This window comes from Marmota flaviventris, chromosome 1 (assembly GCF_047511675.1).
Source record: "Marmota flaviventris isolate mMarFla1 chromosome 1, mMarFla1.hap1, whole genome shotgun sequence".
NCBI lineage: Eukaryota > Metazoa > Chordata > Mammalia > Rodentia > Sciuridae > Marmota > Marmota flaviventris.
The window spans coordinates 47958584-47981529 of NC_092498.1; the positions used below are offsets into that span (position 1 = coordinate 47958584).

The 22946-nt window shown below is 36.4% G+C and overlaps 1 protein-coding gene across 2 annotated transcripts in view; it reads right to left on the reverse strand.

Annotated features, from left to right (window-relative positions):
• Window positions 1-22946, reverse strand: part of Tspan12 (tetraspanin 12) — a 76811-nt gene that overhangs the window by 43398 nt on the left and 10467 nt on the right. For both annotated transcript variants that reach the window (XM_027926402.3, XM_071612797.1), the window contains exons 3-4: window positions 17865-17947; window positions 16604-16739 (exon numbers count right to left, since the gene is read on the reverse strand). In XM_027926402.3, coding sequence (XP_027782203.1) covers window positions 16604-16739; window positions 17865-17947 — 219 coding nt within the window. The remainder of the gene's footprint in view (window positions 1-16603; window positions 16740-17864; window positions 17948-22946) is intronic.

Consider the following 22946-nt stretch of genomic DNA (forward strand, 5'->3'; position numbering starts at 1 on the left):
GGGAACAAATCTTTACTCCTCACACTTCAGATAGAGCCCTAATATCCAGAGTATACAAAGAACTCAAAAAATTAGACAACAAGAAAACAAACAACCCAATCAACAAATGGGCCAAGGACCTGAACAGACACTTCTCAGAGGAGGACATACAGTCAATCAACAAGTACATGAAAAAATGCTCAACATCTCTAGCTGTCAGAGAAATGCAAATCAAAACCACCCTAAGATACCATCTCACTCCAGTAAGATTGGCAGCCATTAGGAAGTCAAACAACAACAAGTGCTGGCGAGGATGTGGGGAAAAGGGTACACTTGTACATTGCTGGTGGGACTGCAGATTGGTGCAGCCAATTTGGAAAGCAGTATGGAGATTTCTTGGAAAGCTGGGAATGGAGCCACCATTTGACCCAGCTATTCCCCTTCTTGGTCTATTCCCTAAAGACCTAAAAAGAGCATGCTACAGGGACACTGCTACATCGATGTTCATAGCAGCACAATTCACAATAGCAAGACTGTGGAACCAACCTAGATGCCCTTCAATAGACTAATGGATAAAAAAAATGTGGCATTTATACACAATGGAGTATTACTCTGCATTAAAAAATGACAAAATCATAGAATTTACAGGGAAATGGATGGCATTAGAGCAGATTATTCTAAGTGAAGCTAGCCAATCCCTAAAAAACAAATGCCAAATGTCTTCTTTGATATAAGGAGAGTAACTAAGAACAGTGTAGGGACGAAGAACAGGAGAAGAAGATTAACATTTAACAGGGATGAGAGGTGGGAGGGAAAGGGAGAGAGAAGGAAAATTGCATGGTAATGGAAGGAGACCCTCAGGGTTATACAGTGGAGGAGGTAGAGAGAGAGGAGGGGAGGGGAGGGGAGAGGTGGGGAGGGGGGAGGGTGGAGGATGGGAAAGGCAGTGGAGCACAACAGACACTAGTATGGCAATTTGTAAATCAATGGATGTGTAACTGATGTGATTCTGCAATCTGTGTATGGGGTGAAGGTGGGAGTTCATAACCCACTTGAATCAAAGTGTGGAATATGATATGTCAAGAAATTTGTAATGTTTTGAACAACCCACAATAAAAAATTAAAAAAAAAAAAAAAAAAACAGCAGTCAGAGAGCTGAAGGACAGCCCAGGGACTAGTGCTGTGCAACTATAAATGATTTACAGACACTGTGATACCTGTGGTTGTGTGGTAATAACTAATGCCTAGCTGAATGCTTTTTTTTGAGTTCATAAATCTCAAGTGTGCAGCAAAATTTTAAAAAAGTCTAAAAAAATCTAAATTTTGAAGTGTTATTGAAACCTTCAAAATACAAAAATGACTGTTTTGGAAAAATGGGTGGAATTTGAGAACATTATGTTAAGCAAAGTAAGCTGAACTTAAAAGGTCAAGGGTCACATGTCTTCTGTCACGTGTGGAAAGGCAGAGAGAAAAAAGAAAAAGAAAGTTTGAGGGAGATCTCAAGAAAATGGAAGAGAGATTCACAGAGTAGAGAAAGGGACCAGGAAGAAGGAGGATGGGAGAGAAAGGGGAAATATTGGGGAATGATGGTGACCACATTGTATTGTTGTAGTGGGTGTATGTAACAACAAATTACACCATTATGTGCAACTGTAATGCACTAATAAAAATATGAATAAAGAACCACTGCTTTAAAAAAAAAAAAAAGAGAGAGAAAGTACAGTACTACAGAGGATTGATGTCAAATTCATCTAGCTTTCCTACAAAAGTTCAAAACTCACACCAAACCAAAATAGCATTGGATTTCTCCATAGAATATTTGAAGCTAAAGAAGAGCAGATTAGGCTCTTCCAAATTCTGAGGAAAAAAAAAAATGCATGACTTTCAACCTCTTTCCGTAGCCATCAAAATTAATATATGAGGGTTAATCAAGACATTTTCAGCCAGGCTTCATAGCACATGCCTTCAATCTCAGCAACTCCAGAGGCTGAGGCAGGAGGTCAGCAAGTTTCAAGTCAGCCCTGGCAACTTGAGAAACCCTTTGTGAAAGTAAAAAATTAAAATAAAATAAAAAGGGCTGGGGATGTAGCTCAGTGGTAGAATGCCCTGGGTTCTATTCCCAGTACCATCAAAACAAAGCCATTTTAAGGCACACAGGCTTCTAAAAATCACCTGTGTTTGCTTTGTCAGGAAACTACTAGAAGATGAGCTCCCTAAAATGAAAGAATAAACAGAAAAAGACAATGACTTGACATCCAGGAAACAGTATCTAAAATAAATGGAGGCAAAGGAAATGTCAGTGAGGTGAGAAAACATTCTATGATAGCGACAATGTCGACAGGCCAAGACTAGAGCAAGTCTAGAATGTTCTGAGAGATGTTTGGGGAAAAAAAAATTGGTGAAATGTCCAATATATCTGAATACATAAAGAGAAAAATTATACCAGGGGATGTGAAGTTAAATTAGACATTAATACATAGGAAACTAAACAAAGTTCTTAATTCCAAGAAAAACAACATATTATTCCAGAAAGAAAACATAAACCCAGTATTTTATCTGGCCCAGCTCTGAGTAGATTTTCCATAGTCATAATCATGTAAACACTGATCTAACCAAAATTATGATACCTCCGGGTAGAGGTGGAGGGGGTCAGGCACGAAAGGACGCCAATTCTTCATCTTCATGGGGGAAGTCAATGGATAGTGCTTAAAACTAAAACTAAAGGAATGAGAAGAATTACATAAATATGTGATTTAGAGATGTGAAAGTAAATACAAAGGAATCTGCTAAAGCAAAAATTGATAGCAGTTGCCTTTTGGGAGTAAGAGATGGCAGGGGTGAAGGATGCTATATTTCATTAAAAAAAAGTTTTAGCACTAAATTAACTCTTCAAATTATGTGCATGAAACACTCTGAAAAGTAAAAACAAAATTAGGGCAAACAATAACTCAACCTCAACACCAAAGAGAAAAGACTCGATACTGAAGGACCTTAAATGTATTTTACATAGAAAAAGTAATTCTAAAATGCCAAAAATTATAAGTAGCTCAAATAAACCTAAGGGTTATTGGGATTAAAGGAGGTGAGTAGCAACTGAAAACTTTCTGTATGTTCAGGCCCTGCCTTTCTTTTGCTAAATATACCTTCAATCCTTTAAAATAGAAGTGGTATAACAAAACACAAAAGTGCATACTTAAATGTGGTTTATAGACCACATTTAAAGGTCTCTTAATACATATCACCTGGAAATTTGGGTCTCTTCTGCAATATTACTCATTAAAACCACACATACATTCTACCCAAATTAGTATGAAATGGATTATTTTCCACAATAGTTCGTTTCACTCAAAGAAAAAGTCCTTTATTGTGCTAGATATTTACATATCTTAATATAAATTACTCATCAAAAATTATAAAACTATCATCATCTCCATTTTTCCAAAAGGAGAAAATGGAGCTAGACACAATTCATTTATGATCGAGAGGAAAAAGGACACTAAGTTTTTCAGAGCACAAGCTCTGGAACCAGACATTCTGGACTTAGATTCTAGTGCTACAATTTAATTGGGCAAATCACTTAACCTCTCCATCCCTCACTGTTCCCATCTGTAAAATAGGATAACAAAAGTGCCAAGCTCAGAGTATAGTGGAAGAATTTGATAAGCCAAGGTAGGCAAAGTACATGAACAGTGGCTGGCACAAAACATATTTTATATTAGGAACATTGTTGTTAGCAATACCTCATAATCCATCATCTACAGATTCTAACTTCCAAACACACAAGCATATCAGTACACATTCATACATGTATATACAAAACCTCATCTTTAAACTAGAGAAGAGTGTCACAAAAATACGGTGTATCCATCTTTGATCAATCCTAGGTGGGGAAAAATAAAAGATCACCAATATATAAAAAATTTTAAAATGGCAAAAAATTCCTTTTTTCCTACTACCTTCTATGTCTAGTTAAAGGCCCAATACAGTTTTAACTATGTGAAAAAGTTATAACAGATAACAATTCCATCTTATTTGCCTTTTCAACTTATAACTTCTAACAGTAAAATTAATTTTATTCTTATTCACATTTTATAATTTTTATAATGAAGTAAGGGACATGTAGCCAATGAGTGCTTAATAGTTCATTAAATCCAACTTTTCAAAAAGCACTAAAAAATGACAGAAATGTTTTTCTTTTTACATCTTTACTTCTTAACTATTAATGATTTATATTAACAAATTCTAAGAAGGTACTATTTGCTTTTGTGTAAAATATTTCAAAGAACTTTTTCTCATTGGGAGAAATTGATTTGTCTTCAATATTCATTTATAACTTTTGTTAATCTAATGTAAACAAAAAAGCAATCTTCCCTAACAAAGTTAATCAATTTATTGAGTGTATTTAACCCAGTAAACAGTTAAAAAACATAGGGAAATAGACTTTCAATTAAAAAGACATTTTTAGAAAAAAATACATTTTGTCAGTGTAAAACTGAATATCTTTATTTCATCTAATTTTATGAAGAGAGTATTCTATAACACAGACTATCTAAAGAAAACAAAAAACTCCATATCCTACTCATCATAAATAGGTAATTGTTTTCTAAACTGTTTTCCTATATTAATACCGACTATAATAGAATTCTTATAATAAAACAAAACTACTGTTTTCTTGAACACTTTTGCATATGTCCTTGTGCAAGTAAATAATCAAATAAGAATCATAGAACTCCATCAAGAACATGTTTCACTGAGAGAAAAGTAAAAATTATAAACACTGTACAAGTATTTTAACCTGCTACTCTCTTAATTTATGACTAAAAACTCAGATTTTTTTTCTATAAGTAATAGTCAACATAATTTAAAACCACAAAAGTCAGATTTGTTTATCTTGGAAAAATAATACAACCTGAGATGCAACTGCCCACAATAAAAAACTATTTAAAAATATAGCATACTTTGCTGAACATTTTGGTATTTTGAAAACAAAGACCCTTTTGACTCCTTCTACATGTTATATAACCAACCCTTTTAATAAACAAAAAGTTTGATTAAAGGTCTGTGTTCACTAAATGATAAATGATAAACTCCAGTCTCTGCGCTGTCAAATACTAAACTCTGCAAGCTTTCAGTGCTAAGTATCTTTATGTCAGTTGTTTATTTTTCCTTTCCCAGTGATTGGAGGTTTAAAAATATTGTATTACTTATAGTTAGTAAATAAGGGAATTCCAGTGCCAAATATTTGTACAAGATAATGGAACAGCCGCCCTTCTGTTAAGAATTCACAGGGACTAAAATACTAACAGCTCAAGAATACTTGCTGCTTAAAACATATATACACACAGTCTCTGTTTAGTCAATTCTCAAAACAATGTCATAGCAGACACAGGGTTGGTACTTTTTGCAGGCTTACAGTTAACCTTGTCTGATGTCTCTACAATTTTTTTCAAAAGAAAAGCAACACAATTCTTCCTTTAAAGAATCAGAAGTAGAATGAGGTCAGTCTAATTTAGGAAAAGCTAGAACTTCAGGCCAATTGTTAAAGAAATAGTTTTATAACTACCCAGTACAGGTAGAAAGTCAAGCTCAGGTAAGTAAGTATTGGTAAGTTGTGGTCCCCTGTGGCTTAGACTTTATACTTGAATAAGTACAGAATACTACTATTTCTACAAATGTATCCTAATTTACTGTTCTTTTCAAGTTTACTTAAACTGGTCATTGCTGAGTCTTTTTTTTTTTTTTTTTTTTTTTATCAAAGGTGTTGCTGAAGTCCAAATTAGTGTTTGCACCATGTGCTGTTTCAACTACTAGACAGAGAAATGTGTTGTGGCAGGAACCCAGGTCTAGCTGAGTTCTCAAGGTCAACGACTTACACCATGGCAGGTAACACATTAAGTCCTGCAATAAAACAGCTGGACTCGCTGGAGGGGTCACCAAGTGAATGACTTCTGTTGCCTTGTAAGCTAGGTCAGCTGAAATCTGAAAGCTCAGCCTCACCTTCAAAGATTTACAGGGTGTTACAGGTCTCTGAAGAAGCTATCTCTACAGATTATTGGGCCATTCTTCAGAACTTGAGACAGAGGTTCCCATGTCCAGAATCTGCCCGCAAAAAGGCAAATAGGAAGCAGCCTTAGAAATAACTAAGCAAAATAGACTCAATTCTGACCTTGATCCCACCTCTAAGACCCACCCGGATGTGTCAGGCTCTTCCCCAGCACAAGAGGGGCAGGAGTTCATGATGGCAGACATTCTTACAACATTTACAGAACAACAAATAATATGGAAAACGTGAAAAGATGATGCTTGACTAGACAGAGAGAAAACTCATACTTTAATATCTGCCAATACTTCTAAACATATCCATAACTCTGTGGATGTTTCTTCCTAATCACACTATTTTCATTGTTTTACCTTGGTTTTTGGACAAAATATGCCTTATAACTTATTTTTGTATATTTTCTAGAATAACCAACATCCCTATTTGCTAAAAAGAGTATTAAAGGAAATAGTTTCTTTTAAATATTCTAAATCCACATGTACAAATATTTATTACAAGGAGACAGGCTTATTCTATAATTTTTATATAGATATATATTTTATATGTTTATATTTTTTACATATGTAGATAACATCTTTTGAAGTAAATATATACTTTCTTGCTGAACCAAAAAACATGGGTTTTTGTTTTCCTTAAGAAAAAAAAAAACATAAGAACACAATTTTGGGGGATTGTTACAACTAATTCACAGTCAGGTTCAATGTTCAGAGAAGGAAAACCATGAGTGAATAATGATATAATCATTAAATCACGAATGCTGCCAAAATATCAGTGAGTATAATTGATAGAAGGATCGCTGTGAATTGAGCAGCATGAATTACAGAACAATTTTAAAGAAACACACTTTTGTTACAACAAATATTTGAATAGAACAATGCTGAAAAGCAAAGGCCTTTGGAGACAAGCTTTTATAAACAAATCAATGATGACTTGAACAAAGCATATCCATTATCTTTAAGAAGTAAATGGTTCTAACATGAATTAGCTTGTTCTCAAACAAGTTAAGCAGTGGTCCCACAGTTCTGACCCATTTCATTGTTTGTGGAATCTTCCTCTCCCCCACTACTGCTGAGGCTGGAAAATTTCTGCAGCTCCCTAAGAACTATGATTTCACCAGTCCAACAAAGGTGCTGGGTGGTGGCTTATCTCTCAAAGGGTGCCTTACTTATCCCCAGCACCCAGTTTCTAGATGTCTTATTTAGTTTCCTAACTACATTTTTACTATCAGATCTGAACTAAAGATATTCAGACTATAGAATTTTACTTATAATAGACATGCAGGAAAAAAAAATCTAAAACACTGAGCTAGCCTTCCCCACATGAATATCTTTATTTGTCAGTAAAGGTATATTGTGAGAATCCTAGTATCTCTTCTATCATTAAAAAAAAAAAAATCCCTAAACAGGAAGTCCTCTTAGTCCCGAGTGCCACAATCAGGTAGTCATATCTTCCAGGTAATTGAGCAAAAGGCCCAGAAGCAACTAGGAACAGACACTGCTACCAGGGACATGAGCAAAAGCCAGGTCAGAATGCATCATTTTTCTGTTCATAAAACATCAAAATGCAGTATGCACAGGTACTGGACATGGTCCATACATTGGCCCCAACTCCTATGGCCAGCTTTCATCATTGCTGGTTTACATCTTACCCCATGATGTCTATGTGCCCTTCTCCAAGTCCACTTTGAGCTTCTCAGCATTATCACAGTGGCTCCGGCCACTAGCCTTCTAGATCTTCAAACCTACCCTGCACTCAGCAATGGCATCCCATAAACCATAGTACACCCAATGTTTTTAAAACATCTTCATAGTTGTTAATTATTTTCAGGAAATTTGCAGTCTCCAAACTTGAGAGTTATAAAAAAAAGAAGTGAAAAAATTGCAATCAAAAGAAAATTCAGATTATCTTTTTTTATACATGTATGCATCTACATATATATTCTTTATATAGATACAACCATTTATTTTAAAAAACTTCAAATATATTGCTTAATAGGAATACATCATGAGATAACTATATTATTTATATTTTTAAAATAAAATTTAAATTTATCATTTCTTTCATTTGAGCTTAGATCCATCTTAACCTGAACATGCAACCAGGGACTGTTATCACCTTTTATGTGAAAAGGGAAAGGCATATGGATCAATCTTTAAAAAGTAAATTTTTTAAAATATATGTAATATCATAAAAAAGTATTTTTTTTCAATTCATAATCTTATTATTCAGTCACCAGCTTCTTAAACTTCACACATAAAGTAAATATTAAACATAATTTTCCTAAACAGTTTATCTAGAAGTTGCTTTCCTTTCTGCCTTACATGACAAGATTCTCTTTTATATTTGTGATTTGCCCTCTTGTTTTAATTCTCTGTACATTTAGCACAGTGCATCCTGAGTCATCTAGACAGCTACATGATTTTTAAATGAATGTCTACTGTTTTATGTCTGCCAAAGAGACAATGTGGAAGCAGATGAGAAAGCAAAAACACTGCACAGTTGCTACATTCACCTTGAGAAGCACTTGAGCTTGCTGAGCTAGTGACCAGCATGCACAGGGGAACTGTCACTTCAACAGTACATGCTGCTAGAAGGACGCCTGGCTTTGTGGCTTTGAACTTCTCACAATCTAAGAACAGTCTCTCAATCAATGGATATAGACTTATTTGTCTTATATTTAACTAAAAGTATTTCAAATGTGTCTATGAAAAAAACAGTACACCAGAAGGCTTCAAATGCTTCCCATGACAGAATACACATAAATAGTGCAAAGGTCAGAAATACCAAAACTAGAATCATTCAAGTCTCAAATCCAGAAGTAAGCCAAAGATCCAATGAGCATCCAAAATCCTGTCAAAAAGACATGCAGTTATCCTGGCCCCAGTCTTCGATACATCATTTTCTTTTAAAGACATCTATTTCCATGCTTTTTGGGGACATAGTTAGAGGCAGTCACACCAGCATCACTTAAGAATCAGAAGTGATCACAGAACTCTGTCATGGACTCTTGTATGTACAAAAGCCACAGTTCAACTGTGAACAGGGTTTTCTATTGCCTCCAGTCCCAAATGTGAAATATTTCTATCCCACAGTAGAAATACCCATTAGCTTTCTATAGAGCAAGGTACCATTAGGCTCTCCTCCAAAGGCCTTAATAACGGAACTTTCTTTACATTGTTCTCACTGTGCACCGATACCACAACCAAACTGAATCTCTTAAGTTTTGCCAAAACTTGCCATGCCCTTTGTTTTAGTCAGCTTTTTTGCTGCTGTGACTAAAAAATCTGACCAGAACAATTAGTGGAAAAAAAGTTTATTTGGGGACTCATGGTTTCAGAGGTCTCAATTCAGGGCTTGAGGTGAGGCTGAACATCATGGTGGAAGAGTGTGGCAGAGGAAAATGGCTCACATGGTGATCCGGAAGCAGAAAGACTCCACTCATAAGATACAAAATATATACCCCACTGACCTACCTCCTCCAGCCACACCTACCCACCTTCAGTTTCTATTCAGTTAATCCCATTGGGGATTAATTCACTTTGGGTCAAGGCTCTCATAAACTAATCACTCTACCTAGAAACCTCTGACATAATCTCATCATGAGCTTTGGGGGGACACCACACATCCAAACCATAACACTCCTTTACTCCTCCATTTTTGCATACGTTTCCCACATTGCTGTAAATCCCCTTCCTTCCTCTCTCCACCCAATACATTTTCAATATCCACCTCAGATAAACATGCTCCTGTGAAAACTTCTGAAAGTCTCCATCGTCCCTGACTCTAGGTTACCAAGGACACTTATTTGTAAATTTAATATATCTCACTTTCTAATTTTCTTTCTTTTCTCCCCTTTCTTCTTATCTTTTACATGCCTGTTACAGGCTAGGTACATAATACATATCTAGGGAGGGAAAAGGAAAGGAATGGAGAATGGGAACAGAGGAAAGGTGAAAGGCAAAGAGAACCTGCTTGATTCTTGGGCAGGATTAGAGAGAATGATCACTATGGTAAAATTTTCAGAGTTCCTTTTATAGTAACTACACTAAAAGATTACAATTTTGAAAATTAAATGACTACTGAATGCTTCAGAGTAATAATTGAAGCATAGTTAAGTCTGTGAAAATAGTGCCAGTAATTAATTAAACGTATTATAACAGTGGTGTGTAGTGAAACATGAATGGGCTTGGAGCATAGATTGCATTTGAATGCTAATGACAGCAGCAAAGGGGGGCACCTTATGAGTCTTTGGGGAGGCTACTTTTCCTCCTTTGTAAAATAGGTCTAACCATATCTAGTTGCTTTAAGTATTTTCTGAGTAAACAAAGGTAAAACAATAGATAGATGCTGAACATATGGTGAATGACATAATGGACCTTGATTTAGAAATAAAGTTGTTAGGCTTTCAGCCAACAATATGAACAAAATAATGAAGATATTCAACTTAACACTTTAATTTTAATTTAGCAACCTATCACCAACTACATAATTGTAACATTTATAATCACATGAAAGACATCCTTAAACAAAGAGTCTGTAGAAAGTTAATTACTATTTAAGAATACCCTGGTTTTACCTTAGGATTTTAAACAACAAAACAACCGTGGAGAGGAAATTTTTCCATGGCATTAAAAATTTACTTGATTTCCATGAAGGAAATCATTCAGATCTGTTTCAATCACTCCATATTTTTAAGAAAGCTTTAAAAATGCTTCTGCACAATCAATAACTATATGCAAATTCTCTGGAATAATAAAACTGAAAAAAGAATTGTCCCCCTTAAAACACAATCCACAGGTCTTAAACTTGCAAGGTACATCCAACATCATTTCTGAGCAAAGCTTGACTGTTTTGCTGCAGGTGAGTGTATATTAGCACTGCATCTAACAAATGATGAACTCCTGACAGTGACATTCAGCTGATGCCGACATTGTAAACCTGTCTGTTCAATCTGTTTACATTTCCCCTGAGCTACCACCACTTTTCTAAGGCCTGTGTTAATAGCAAGGTAGAACTGCAATAACAAATGAATTTCATTTAGTCTGCAGCTGAAGCCTGGGAAGCATCCTTTGAAGGCTTAAAACCAATTTCAAGTTAGCTTCAATTTCTCTTTAAAAGAGAGAAAAAATTCTCCTCCTGAAATTACATTGAAAGTCACAGCATAGTCAAGTTTCTTTTCCTAATTATTTCTGGCCTGTTATTTTCCCAATATAATTAGACTTTAATTATTCCTCATATAAATACATAAATGTTTCTATTCCATGACAGTTTCATACGATGAAAAACAAATCTAGCTAGAGTAGGGTAGCTAAATGCAAAAAAGTAAGGATGCCCATTTAAATTTTAATTTTAGATAAACAACAAATAATGTTTCAATACATGTTTATTCTAAGTCTTGCGTGGAGCACACTCATACTGTTATGGCTTGGATCTGAAGTGTCCTCTAAAAGCTCACCTCTGAGACAATGCAAGAAGGTTTGGAGGAGAAATGATTGGGTTGTAAGAATCTTAACCCAATGAGTGATTTAATCCCCTAATAGAGATTAACTGAGTGATAACTGAAGTGGTAGGGCGTGGCTCAAGAAGGTAGGAATTAGGGGCATGGCTTTGGGTATATATTTGTGTTTGGAGAGTGGAATCTCTCTCTGTTTCCTGATCACTGTGATGTGAGCTGCTTCCCTCTGCCACTCTTCTGCCATGATGTTCAGCCTCACCTCGAGCCCCAAGGAATGGAGCCAGCTTTCTATGGACTAAGACCTCTGAAACCATAAGCCCTCAAATAAACTTTTCCTCATTTAAAATTGTTTTGGTCAGATCTTTTAGTCATAGCAGGGAAAAAGCTGACTAAAACACTATTCATATTTTATCTGAAATACAATTTAGACATCCTTTATTTTATTTAAAAATTAGGGTGTTTGAACAACTTTCATCTAAAAATCTATAATTCAACAAAAGGGTTAAATTCAAGGTTTTCTAATAGGTGACCTCTCAGCTTTTCATTGCTGCTGTTTGGAGGAGAAGGGGTGATGGAAACAGGTTGGTTATAAAGATCTGTGGTGAAGGACGATCCCTTACTTCTTTTGACCAGGTGGATGAATAATGGCATTTTTACTTTTGCCTGAACAGTAGTACACCTCCATGCCAGGTTCTTAATCATTCAATAGGTATGGAAATCTCAGAGATACCAACTGTCTTTAAAAAAAAAGTAACTCTTGGATTGGGGTTGTGGCTCAGTGGTAGACCACTTGCCCCTCATGTGTGAGGCACTGGGTTCAATTCTCAGCATCACATAAAAATAAATAAAATAAAGGTATTGTGTCCATCTACAACTAAAAATAAAAATAAAATAAAGGTCCATTGACAACTAAAAATATATTTAAAATTTAAAAAGTAACTCACTCAGACAAATCTGATTTATTGGCCTTAAATGTGAAACAAGACTAAACACAGAGAAATGGACAGATTAGACGAATGCATTCTGCATGTTTAAATATCTACATCCAAAATAAAAGTCAGGAACTTTCTAAATTTTTAAAAAACAATAGGATGAAGGATAAAGGGTATGTGTGTGAGCACACACACACACACACACACACACAACCATGGGAGTTGCCTTGCAAATATTTACCCAAGTCTTAATATTATGTCCCATTTTTTATTCACATCTTCCTTTAACAAGCCATTCCCTTGTAATCTAACCTTCATAACAGCCAGGCTCCTCCTTTACAAGCTTTCTCATTCCTGTCTTCCAGGCCCCATCCTCAGTCTGATATGCTGGTCACCCCCACTCTCACTATCCTAATTTCCTGCTCATTATTGAATTTACTAGATATTTGTTAAAGCAATGGGGAAGGAGAATGGCTCACATTACCAAGCTGTTTGTAGTCTGATAGTTTAGACCAGTTATCAACAAAGAAAATATATAGGAAAAGTAATACACAGAACTTCAAAAGTGGAGAAGAGCCTATTGGAGACATTAGCAAAGGCCCAAGGAAAACTGGACTTGGCAATCAGATCTGAACCCACTCCACCCCTACTGCCCAGTGATCTTGGACATATTACTTAACTCGGAGCTTCATTTAATATTTATTTATCTCAGATGATTATTTCCAGGTTTAAAATGAACAATAATATAGAAATGTTTTGTACACTGCAAGACACATTAGTAATAAGTGTACAGTAAAATAACAAAATTATTACAGATGTGTTGTTGGAACTGGGCTGCCACAGTCTGAATAGTAGATCCTCCATTTACTAAGTCAGGCAAACTCAAGTCAATCACTTAACCTCTCTGTGCCTCATTTCCTCACCTTCATGTTATCTGAAAATAATAGTACCTGTCTTATTAGAAGTGTAGAGAGATAAAAGTGATTAATTCATGTCAAAATCTTTATGTGAAAAAAATCATGTAAAACTCCACAGTGTCTGTCGTGGTAAACTCCATAGAAATGTTACCTACTTTAATTATCATGGTCATCATTGTTGTTGTTGTTTTGGGAGATAGTATTTCACAGAAATCTTAATGGACTGGTGATATTTAAACAAGAATAAAGAGACCAGAGAATAGGGAATTAGGAAAGAAAGCTGAAAAATAGCTCATGAAGGCTTGATTAAAGGGCTTGGTGTAAGTCTGAGATACCTATAAATATTGCATTAGAAAGACTATCAAAGTCTTGGGACAGGAAATCCGTGATTATGGTTATATTAGAGTAACCTTGGCAACACTGGTTTGGGGTAGAACAGAAGACCACAGAGGCTGAAAGATTAGTTAGGGAGCTCTGCACCATGTGAGTGAGAAGTCCTGAGAGCCTGAACTGGAACATCGTATATGTCAACAAAAAAGAGAAGACAAGTTCCCAAGATTATGGAATCAGAACCTAAAGGACATGGCCACTTTGTAGAAGAGGGGACTATGAAGAGGAAGCTAGAGAAGAAACTGCCTCAGAAACAAACTAGATACAGATTGGTTGTAATGAACAACTGGGAGGTGAGACCACAGTTCTTTCTTTAACAAGGGAAACACTGTGCTGGACCTAGACTTTACTCTGCCTAGATGAATACAGAGACAGCATATGGAGAATGAACCAACAAAGACAGAGAAGGAATCAAGATGTGGCACCCATGGACACGGAAGCAGCAAAACACAAAAAGTTGTTTCATTAAAAAAAGAGAACATCCACCCAGCAAAGTAGGGGATGGGGAAAAGTAAGCATCAATCTATGCTCATCATCTTCCCAGAAGCCAGCACTCACCCCTTCCGGCTGAGACTGTAACTCTTCCTCTCTGGTCTCAGCACTGCTGTTATAAAGCCCATTAGAGATCTTATCAGAGAGTAGTGAAATTGTCTATCCACTGGCTGGTCTGATGGCAAAAACTGGTAGTAAATGTGTTCAGTAAGTGATCAGGGATTGAACAAATGCACAAGTTCATGGCCCTTAGGATCTTGGTCCTCCATGTCACTTATGCATTATAAAACTTTCATTCACTGGTCCAGGATTTGTCCTATCTTCAGTGGCAGGCCTGATTACTTTGTAATTTGTCCACTTGATTGGCTACCAAGTAAATGGAATGAACGAACGGTTCTCAAAAGGTGTTTCCAAAAGCGCTTGTGGTTCCTTGAAACACCTGACCCCCACCTGGCCTCATCCCACTGCCTAGAGACCATCCAGAGTAACAGCTGGGAAGAGCAAGGACAAGAACCATTGTTCTGAGAGACTGGATAGAAGAAGCGCTTGAATACTTGCCGCAGTCTGGCTGGGCACAAATAACTGGGGTCATGAGCCACTTGTAGGTTCAAACAGGAACTACTTTATTTCCAGAACCCCACGGGAACTCTCCAGAACTCTCCGGAAACTCCGCAAGAACCAACGGAAACTCAAAAGTATCAGGCACCCGAGGCAGCAGGAGCCGCCCCACTGCCGGACAGCAGAGGTCCACATACACAACTGAATACACATTTTTAAAGTTTGAAATATATTTACATTCTTCAAATTACAGAAGATTCATATAAAGTCCTGTCTTTTATTTTTAAATTATTGTCCAAATATCTTAACATGATATGATTCCAAACTTTCCCACCATTTTCCTTTTCACTATGCACCCACGTGATAGAAGTTAGGCATAGGCGTGCTTCCGCTTTCCTGAATGTGGCTTATTTTCTAAAGTCCCTCAGTTTTCCAATGTTACACCTCAAGAGTTATTCTCCAAGATGCCCATGAATACATCAATACAGGTTATTCTTGGAAATTTGAAGCTTTATTCAGCTTCCCACTAAATTTCTCTTTTAATTGTGTGGGAGGAGAGCCTGGGAGACCTGGGTGTGTGCATGCTGGCTACCAAGAGCCAATTTGTGCTCTTCTCTCCCCAACTCCACATTCAGGGACATCATGTTGGTAACCTGAAATCAACCATGCTGGGAGGATTTGCCCTATGGAAATCCTCACATGCTACAAATCAGGGCTTTTATCTCTCCAGAGATGCAGTTTATCAGCACACCCTCAATTTTTTTAGGTTCCTTACATGAAAGTAATGCATAGCCAGGGTTGAGGCCTTCCACAAAGAAAGGAATAGCTAAAGAGTTAATTATTCAGGAGTTTTACAATTACATGTTAGCAGTCCTGTTACCTGTGCCAGTAGGTGTCCAATATTTTATATTTCAACATTCTTCTAAAAATCTATGTGTAGACTTTTTGGTTGACTCTAATTATTATTATTATTATTGTTGTTATTTGTATCAGGAATTGAATCCAGGGGTGCTTTACCATTGAGATACATCCCCAGTTCTTTTTATATTTTTATTCTGAGACAAGGTCTCACTACATTGATGAAGCTGGCCTCCAACCTGCAATCCTCCTGCCTCAGCTTCCCAAATCACTGAACTATAGGTGTGTACTTTTGGTAGAGATGATGTGATATGTCCTCCTTAGTGCATCTAAATTAACTAAATTAACTCTAATTTTTAATGTTTGCAAAGTTTTGATTTAAAAGATTAGCCATAGAATTTGATGATAAAATAAATATAATCTTGTCCAACTCTTTGAGAGTTAAAAAAAAATAAATTAACAATAACTAAGATTAGAGAAACTGAGGCTCACTTGTGTCCACTAAACTATGTAAAGGCAGCACCAACATTAAAATCTGTACCTGCTATTTCAACACCTGGATTTTCACATGAGTTAACAGGGTGGGTTGTTCAAAAAAAGAAGAGTAGGAAACAGAGTTCCATTATGACTCTCAAGTCTCATTTAGCGGGGCCTTTCCGAGTGGTGATCCTGTCTATGACACTAAAAAAAAACTTATGCTGTCAAATTAAAATGTCTAGGATAGCACTGGAGTGAAATAATTAAGTAATGAACATATTTCCCTACTCATTGTTTCAGTACAGCAAGTACATGAAATCATCTCTCGTAGAAAGAAGGGTTCTATCCTCACAGGATGATCAATTACAGCAGATTAGTTCCTGCTATTGCAATTCTCTCTCATAATCTTGTGGACTGATAAAATGTGATATATTAGCAGTTATTCCTTTTAACCATAATTTAAAAAAAAAAGATATAAACACTGTACCCATGCAAGAAGCAACAGATTTCTCTTCACTGTTCCACAATATCCCAACATCCCCACAATGATAAGGAAACAGCACACAGCAATCATGACCGGATGAACCACAGGAAAGTAAGTCAAGATGACTGCCTCCTCCACCCTGAAAGAAAAAAACCATAGCATGTTATAAGTAAAATGGACTCAAAACACACCCAAGACATTGTGCCAGATGCAACTGTGAACCATGATTCTTTGAAACATCACCCTTAAAGCTAATAGTGATATTGCCTCTTTCAAAACCTTGGTGCTATTTTTGTGTTTATTTGTTTGCTTCCTCTTTCATTGTTTTTGTTTCGTTTTGTTGTTGTGCAAATGGAAGAAGTCTTATCCAACTCATTTAAAATATAATAAAACACAATATTATAAAATATAATATAAGCTCTGAAGCCTTAGCCTACTCAAACTGCATGGGATCCTTGGCAATTTCCCAGCTAGGGGGGAGGATCACCTTCGCTCCTCTGATCTTTCACTCCATGTGCATAACATCTCTCCTCCCTGACAACTGTGAGAAAGACTTTCCCCTCCTCTAAAGTGGGAAAGAATGCCATGCAGAGGGAATTGATTTATATTCACAGAAGAAAAGAGATGATTTTTGCTAGAATAGTACAAAAATGCATTAATTGGAATTAATGATGATAATAATAATAACAAAAGTCAACCATTATTAAGAGTGTAAAAGCTTTGTTGTGTTTAGGACTTTAAAGAAAGGTATCTAATTTAATCCTTACCACAGTTCTAAGGGTTATACACTACAATTTACACTCTGAGATGAGGAAAAGTAATTTGTCCCTTGTGATATTAGTGGATCATCCCTTGAAACTTGAGAAAAAAAAAAAAAAACGTCAATGCAAGGTTTTCATTAGCCCAGGAATATGAAGGTATGAAGTTGGCAATGGTTTCCTTGGGGAACAGTAGCCAAGCTTTCCTTTATACACAAATATAACATGGCTGGCACACCGTCAGGAGGACAAGTGACTGGGGTTACCATACTCAGAAAGTCCCACACAAACATAAGCCACTGGATCCCCTTGGGGACCAGCAGCACACCTCAGGGAGAATGCTAAAAGTACAGCCTTTGCAACAAGGTGCCATGGGCAGGTGCCATGGGCAGGTGCCATGGGCAGGACTACAAGGTTCTGGAGGAGCCCCACACCTATCAGGTATATAAACATGAGGATTGGAGGAAACCCGATGGAAGAATTCAATAGGTAATCACAAAGCCTACCTTGTTTCTGCAGTTAAAGTGAGAACATTATTCAGGTAGTCCCTCATCCAAGCAGAAACTGCCAACACACTGATGGACATTAACTAAGGAGAAAAAATGTGAAATGGTTACCGGGATTTATGCAAAACTCACTATAGGATTAATAACTGAAAAATTAAGAATTGTTGTTACATAATCCTTATAGTCTAATTACTATTTGTAACCTATTTACAATTACTATAAATATAGGCCATTTTGTTTAGTAAATCGTACCATAACCACTAAATAGAATACCACCAAATAGGATACAGAAAACTCAAGAATTAAATGGCTGACTTCAGGTTCAGGAGAGAAATTACCTCAGCTGGGATCACAGAACTAAATTATCAGACATAAGATGAGCCTAAAACACACTCTCATACTTAAAAGCAAAGAAAAAATTAAATGTGACTACTGGGCAATTAAACAGAATTTTAAAAAAAAGTCACGGATCTAATTTAAATGGGCTTCTCTTGGCTACAATTCAGACAAAATGTAAGCATTAAATTAATAGCACTACTAATAATAAATGCAATGGTTGAAACATAACAAATGTTCTAAAAATCTATAAACTCAAAATATTTAAGAAAATTCATTATTCACCTATATAGGACATTGGATACTTGACTCATTATAGGACTCCACTATTTATATTTATCCTACTTTTCCTATAAACAATTTTAAGGGAAACCAAAGACTGAAAGCTTTAATAGAAAACTTTCTGCTACTATATGCAGAAATTACACCATAGCACCCCAGTTAGGGAAACTTCCGCCATGGCTACCAAATTTATCAGGTCAGGAATTTTCAATCCTGTCTGTACATTAGAATCACTACAGTCTGAATAAATTACTGGGTCCAGTCACCCTGGACTAATTCTGAAGAGGAAATTGTGCATCTGAAATGTGTCAGAGCTCCACAGATGTTCCCATGTGCAGGGCTGAGAACCACTGAATAGTTTTCATGTGTAAAGTTCATGGGGACTTTTAGAATGGAGAGATCAGATTGAGGAGACCAGACCCATTGATCAATCTTAGTCACAAAAAAAGACCACCAGTCACAATGTGTATCCCAATGTGATGTGATCAGAAATAGCTCCTAAATATTTTTACCCAAAAGTCAAACTACAATCTAGGCCTCCAATTCTAATTACTGGTGTATAGGAAGTACAGAGGATAAATTTAAACTTGTTAAATGTCACCATCGGGATGTAATCAGTAAAATCAGAACGTGAGATGAATGATATGGTTTCTTTGACTTAAAAAACTGGCAAATGAAAAAATGAAGGGAAGAAAAACTATTATAGATTAAAAGAGATTGAAGATATTACCCAGTATAATATACTTATTTGGTTTGTATCCTGATTTAAACAATTCAACTGCAAGAAACATTTATGTGACAACTGGGGAAATTTTAACACTGATTGGTTGTCTGAAAATATTAAAAATTATCTTCATTATTTTAGGTATAAAAATGGGTTAGGTTTATGTTTATTTTCAAAGGGACCTTATGATCTAGACAAATATTCTGAAGTAATTATAACTGAAATATCATGATGACTGGGATATGGTGTCATAAATAATCATGATATGTAAAGGTTAGGGAAAAAGTAGAAGAGGGTATCTTGATAATTATAGACAGTGGGTAATGGGTAACTTGGGATTAATTATGCTATGCTTCCTACTTTAGCATGTTTTAAATTTTCCATAACTCAAAACTTTTTTTAATATTATTTTAGTTGTAGATGAACACAATATCTTTATTTTATTATTAGTATTTGTGTGTGTGTGTGTGTGTGTGTGTGTGTGTGTGTGTTGCTGAGGATTGAACCCAGTGCCTCACTCATGCTAGGCAAGTAAGTGCTTTACTACGAGCTTCTACTCCAGCCCCCCATAACTCAAAACTTTAAAAAATTCCTATCTAAAATATGTTGAGAATGAGTCTTCCTGGAAAACTTCTAAAAACTGCATGTCAACTGCTATATTCTAAAGGGTTTTCCTATTTGGGTGGGAATCTTTCTAAAATGTGCCTTGTACTTACCATCTTAAGTGAAGTATAGTAAAATTCAATTTCCTGACTTTGAGCAATTTCTAGCATCTTAATGAACAACAGTTACAGTTCTGTCACAGATTTAGCTTTAAACACTGATATAATGAATATCTAAAGTACAAATGATTCTGTGCTGATGCAAAGGATGGCCATGAAATATGTTTTCCAGATAAAAGTTCTAAGAAGAGCCTGTGGCCTCTTGAACAGTGAAGAATGGTTATCTGCTTTGGAAACCAGCTAATGAATTCACTCTTACACCATTTATTTACAAATATTTACTCAACACCTCCTATCTCCCTTGCACCAGGCTAGATCAGAGATTCACAATGAATAAAAGAAACAAGATCCTGGCCATTTTGAAGCTCCAAGGAGGACACAGATAATAAACATTTACATGAAATAATTAAAAATTGTAAAAAGTGCCATGAAGCCCAGATAAGTGACCTGTTGAAGTTCTCACAGACCTTGAGTAGCATATCTGAGTAGCAGACCTTGAGTACCAAATCCAAGCCCTTGGGCTTTGAAGTACCGGGATAAGTCCCTAACTATCACCCAAGTTTAGAAATCAGCGTGCCATGTTTCACAAAGAGTGAGGAGACCAGCCTAGAGAGTGAAGGATTCCTTTTTTAAAAAGGAAGGCTGTGAGTATTCTGTAGCAGTCAGGATGGATCTAAATATCCGAACGGCATTCTCTGGTGAATGGGGGCTCAATGGTTCTTAACCTGCATATAGAAATGTATTTCATCATAACTAATTTACTCTGTATGCCAATACAGTTTATATGCATATTAAAATACAATTATTCAGAAAATGATCTACAGGCTTTATAAAACTTCCAAAGGAGTTGACAGTCTAAGTCAGGTTTAAGAACCCTGGGACCACAGTTCAAGGAGAATGATGCCAGTTATTATTAATTTTCAGTTCTTTTGGGAATGAAGAACAAATTGCAAACTTAATAAAATCTACCAAGTGGGTCAGCCACAGTGTATTAGCCACCCTTTCTAGCTTCTGCAAACTTGATGCTTTAACATTTGTTCTGCATGCAGATACTGGACAGACCCTGTTCCAGAAAAGATGATAATATGTGAGTCACCTTGCCTTGACCTTCTTCCACCCTTAATCTACCCTCTCCTTAGGAGAGTCTTCCTCCCAGGTGCACTTTTCAAATATAAACCAACAGTTCCAGAATCCATACCCTCAAGGACTTCCCTTATCAGGCTCTCACACTCAGGGCCACCACACCTGTCCTAATCACCCCAGAGCCAATTTTCAAACTAGCCAGTTCTAAAGCTGCTTACCCTGCCTCACCCATTCCTTTTGATGGAAACCACAATTTTAAAGCACTCACCCACAGTTCCAATCTCTCCCTCTGCTCTGCCTGCCACCAAACCTATTGCTTCCCCTGTTAGCCCCCCACCCCATAGGGAGACATATACTCTTTTTCTTGGGATCTGCAAGCAAAATAAACCATCTTTTCAATGGCATTTATCTACTGATCCATTGGCCTTAGGATACCTAATTAATAATAGAATCTATTAAAACACAAAGGACTGTCAGAGAACCATGAACTCCTTAAATCTGAGATTATGTGTTGTTCTTCTGCATGGCTACATGTGGGTCTTTAAATACCTTGTAAGTGTCACAGGGACAGGCTAGCTTATTAACATGCTATTTTATTTCATAGTCTTGAATTATTTTGCAGTTAAAACAACTGTCCTTTCTTTATCACACTTCAAAATAATGACTGATGTCTATTTCCACAGCCTTGAATTTCTTACAGGCTGTGTAGTCAATTTTCAACATCATAAATAGCTCTGAGTCAGGTGTTAATAAGTTATCTGATCCTTCAATGTGTATAATCTGTTAACACTGCCTGGCTATCCACTGTTCTTCCACTTATAACAAAAATATGTATTTGTTTTGGGGAGTATAATTCAAGATGTTTCTTATTTGGTAGGATAATTGAAATCTGGGCTTTGATGTCATTCTTCCTTTCAAAAAAAAAAAAAAAAAAAGATGTATTGGTCATCTCTCATTGCCTGTGTGCTATGCTATGTGCTAGAGAGACATGGATGTGCAGAAACAGGGACTCCATGGTGCAATTAACTAAGTGAAAAGGACACACATTAATCAACTCATCCAAGATATAAATATGCAACTGCAAACTGTACTTAGTGTTGGAAAGAAATAGCACAAGTTGATTTAAGAAATCATTTTTGGAGTTTCTGACCTGTTCTGGAGGGTCAGAGGAACTTCTCTAAGAGAGCTAAGATCTGAAGAATATTGTCAAGCTAATTAGGAAGAGAGGGGTTGAAAAGAGCAATCCAGTCAGAAAGAAGAGCAAAGGTCTCAGGGCGAAGACAGCATGACATGTTCAAGGAAGGGCAACTGGCACATGGAGGGGATGCTCAAACAGGCAAGGGGCAGACCAGAGTCTCAGAAGCCACTTCAAGGTGTGTGGCCTTGACCAGGATGACAATAGGAGTCAAAGAATTCTGAATTCCAGTTAAAAAATCTCAACTCCTTTTCACTTCTATGACTTTGGGCATACCATTTAATCTTTCTTTAACCTCAGGGTTTTTGGGTTTTTTGTTTGTTTGTTTGTTTGTTTTTTCAAATAGCAAGTGTGATAAAAAATAAATCCTACCAGAGAAAATTCATATGATGAAAAAAACCAGAATAATAAGATCCATATATGTTACCTCTTATTATCACAAGTCATTTTTGACCTAAGGGCTTTCCTTTAATCTTTTCAGTCAGTTTAAGAGATTCAACTACTCCTAAATCAGTTCAAGAATAGAATCCTCAGATATTTGAAGGTCTACCAAATGGAAGTGGGAGGAAGCCCCCTGATACTGGGCTGGGGGATGACCACGCTCATTCTCAATTTCAACATCTCTAAAACTTAACTCCTCTCTGTTCCTCTCAAAGCTTGTGTGTCCCTCCCACTGTTTTTTCTGTCTTAGTAAATGGTATAATCAACCTTTCAATCACATAAACTGGCAACTTGGCAGA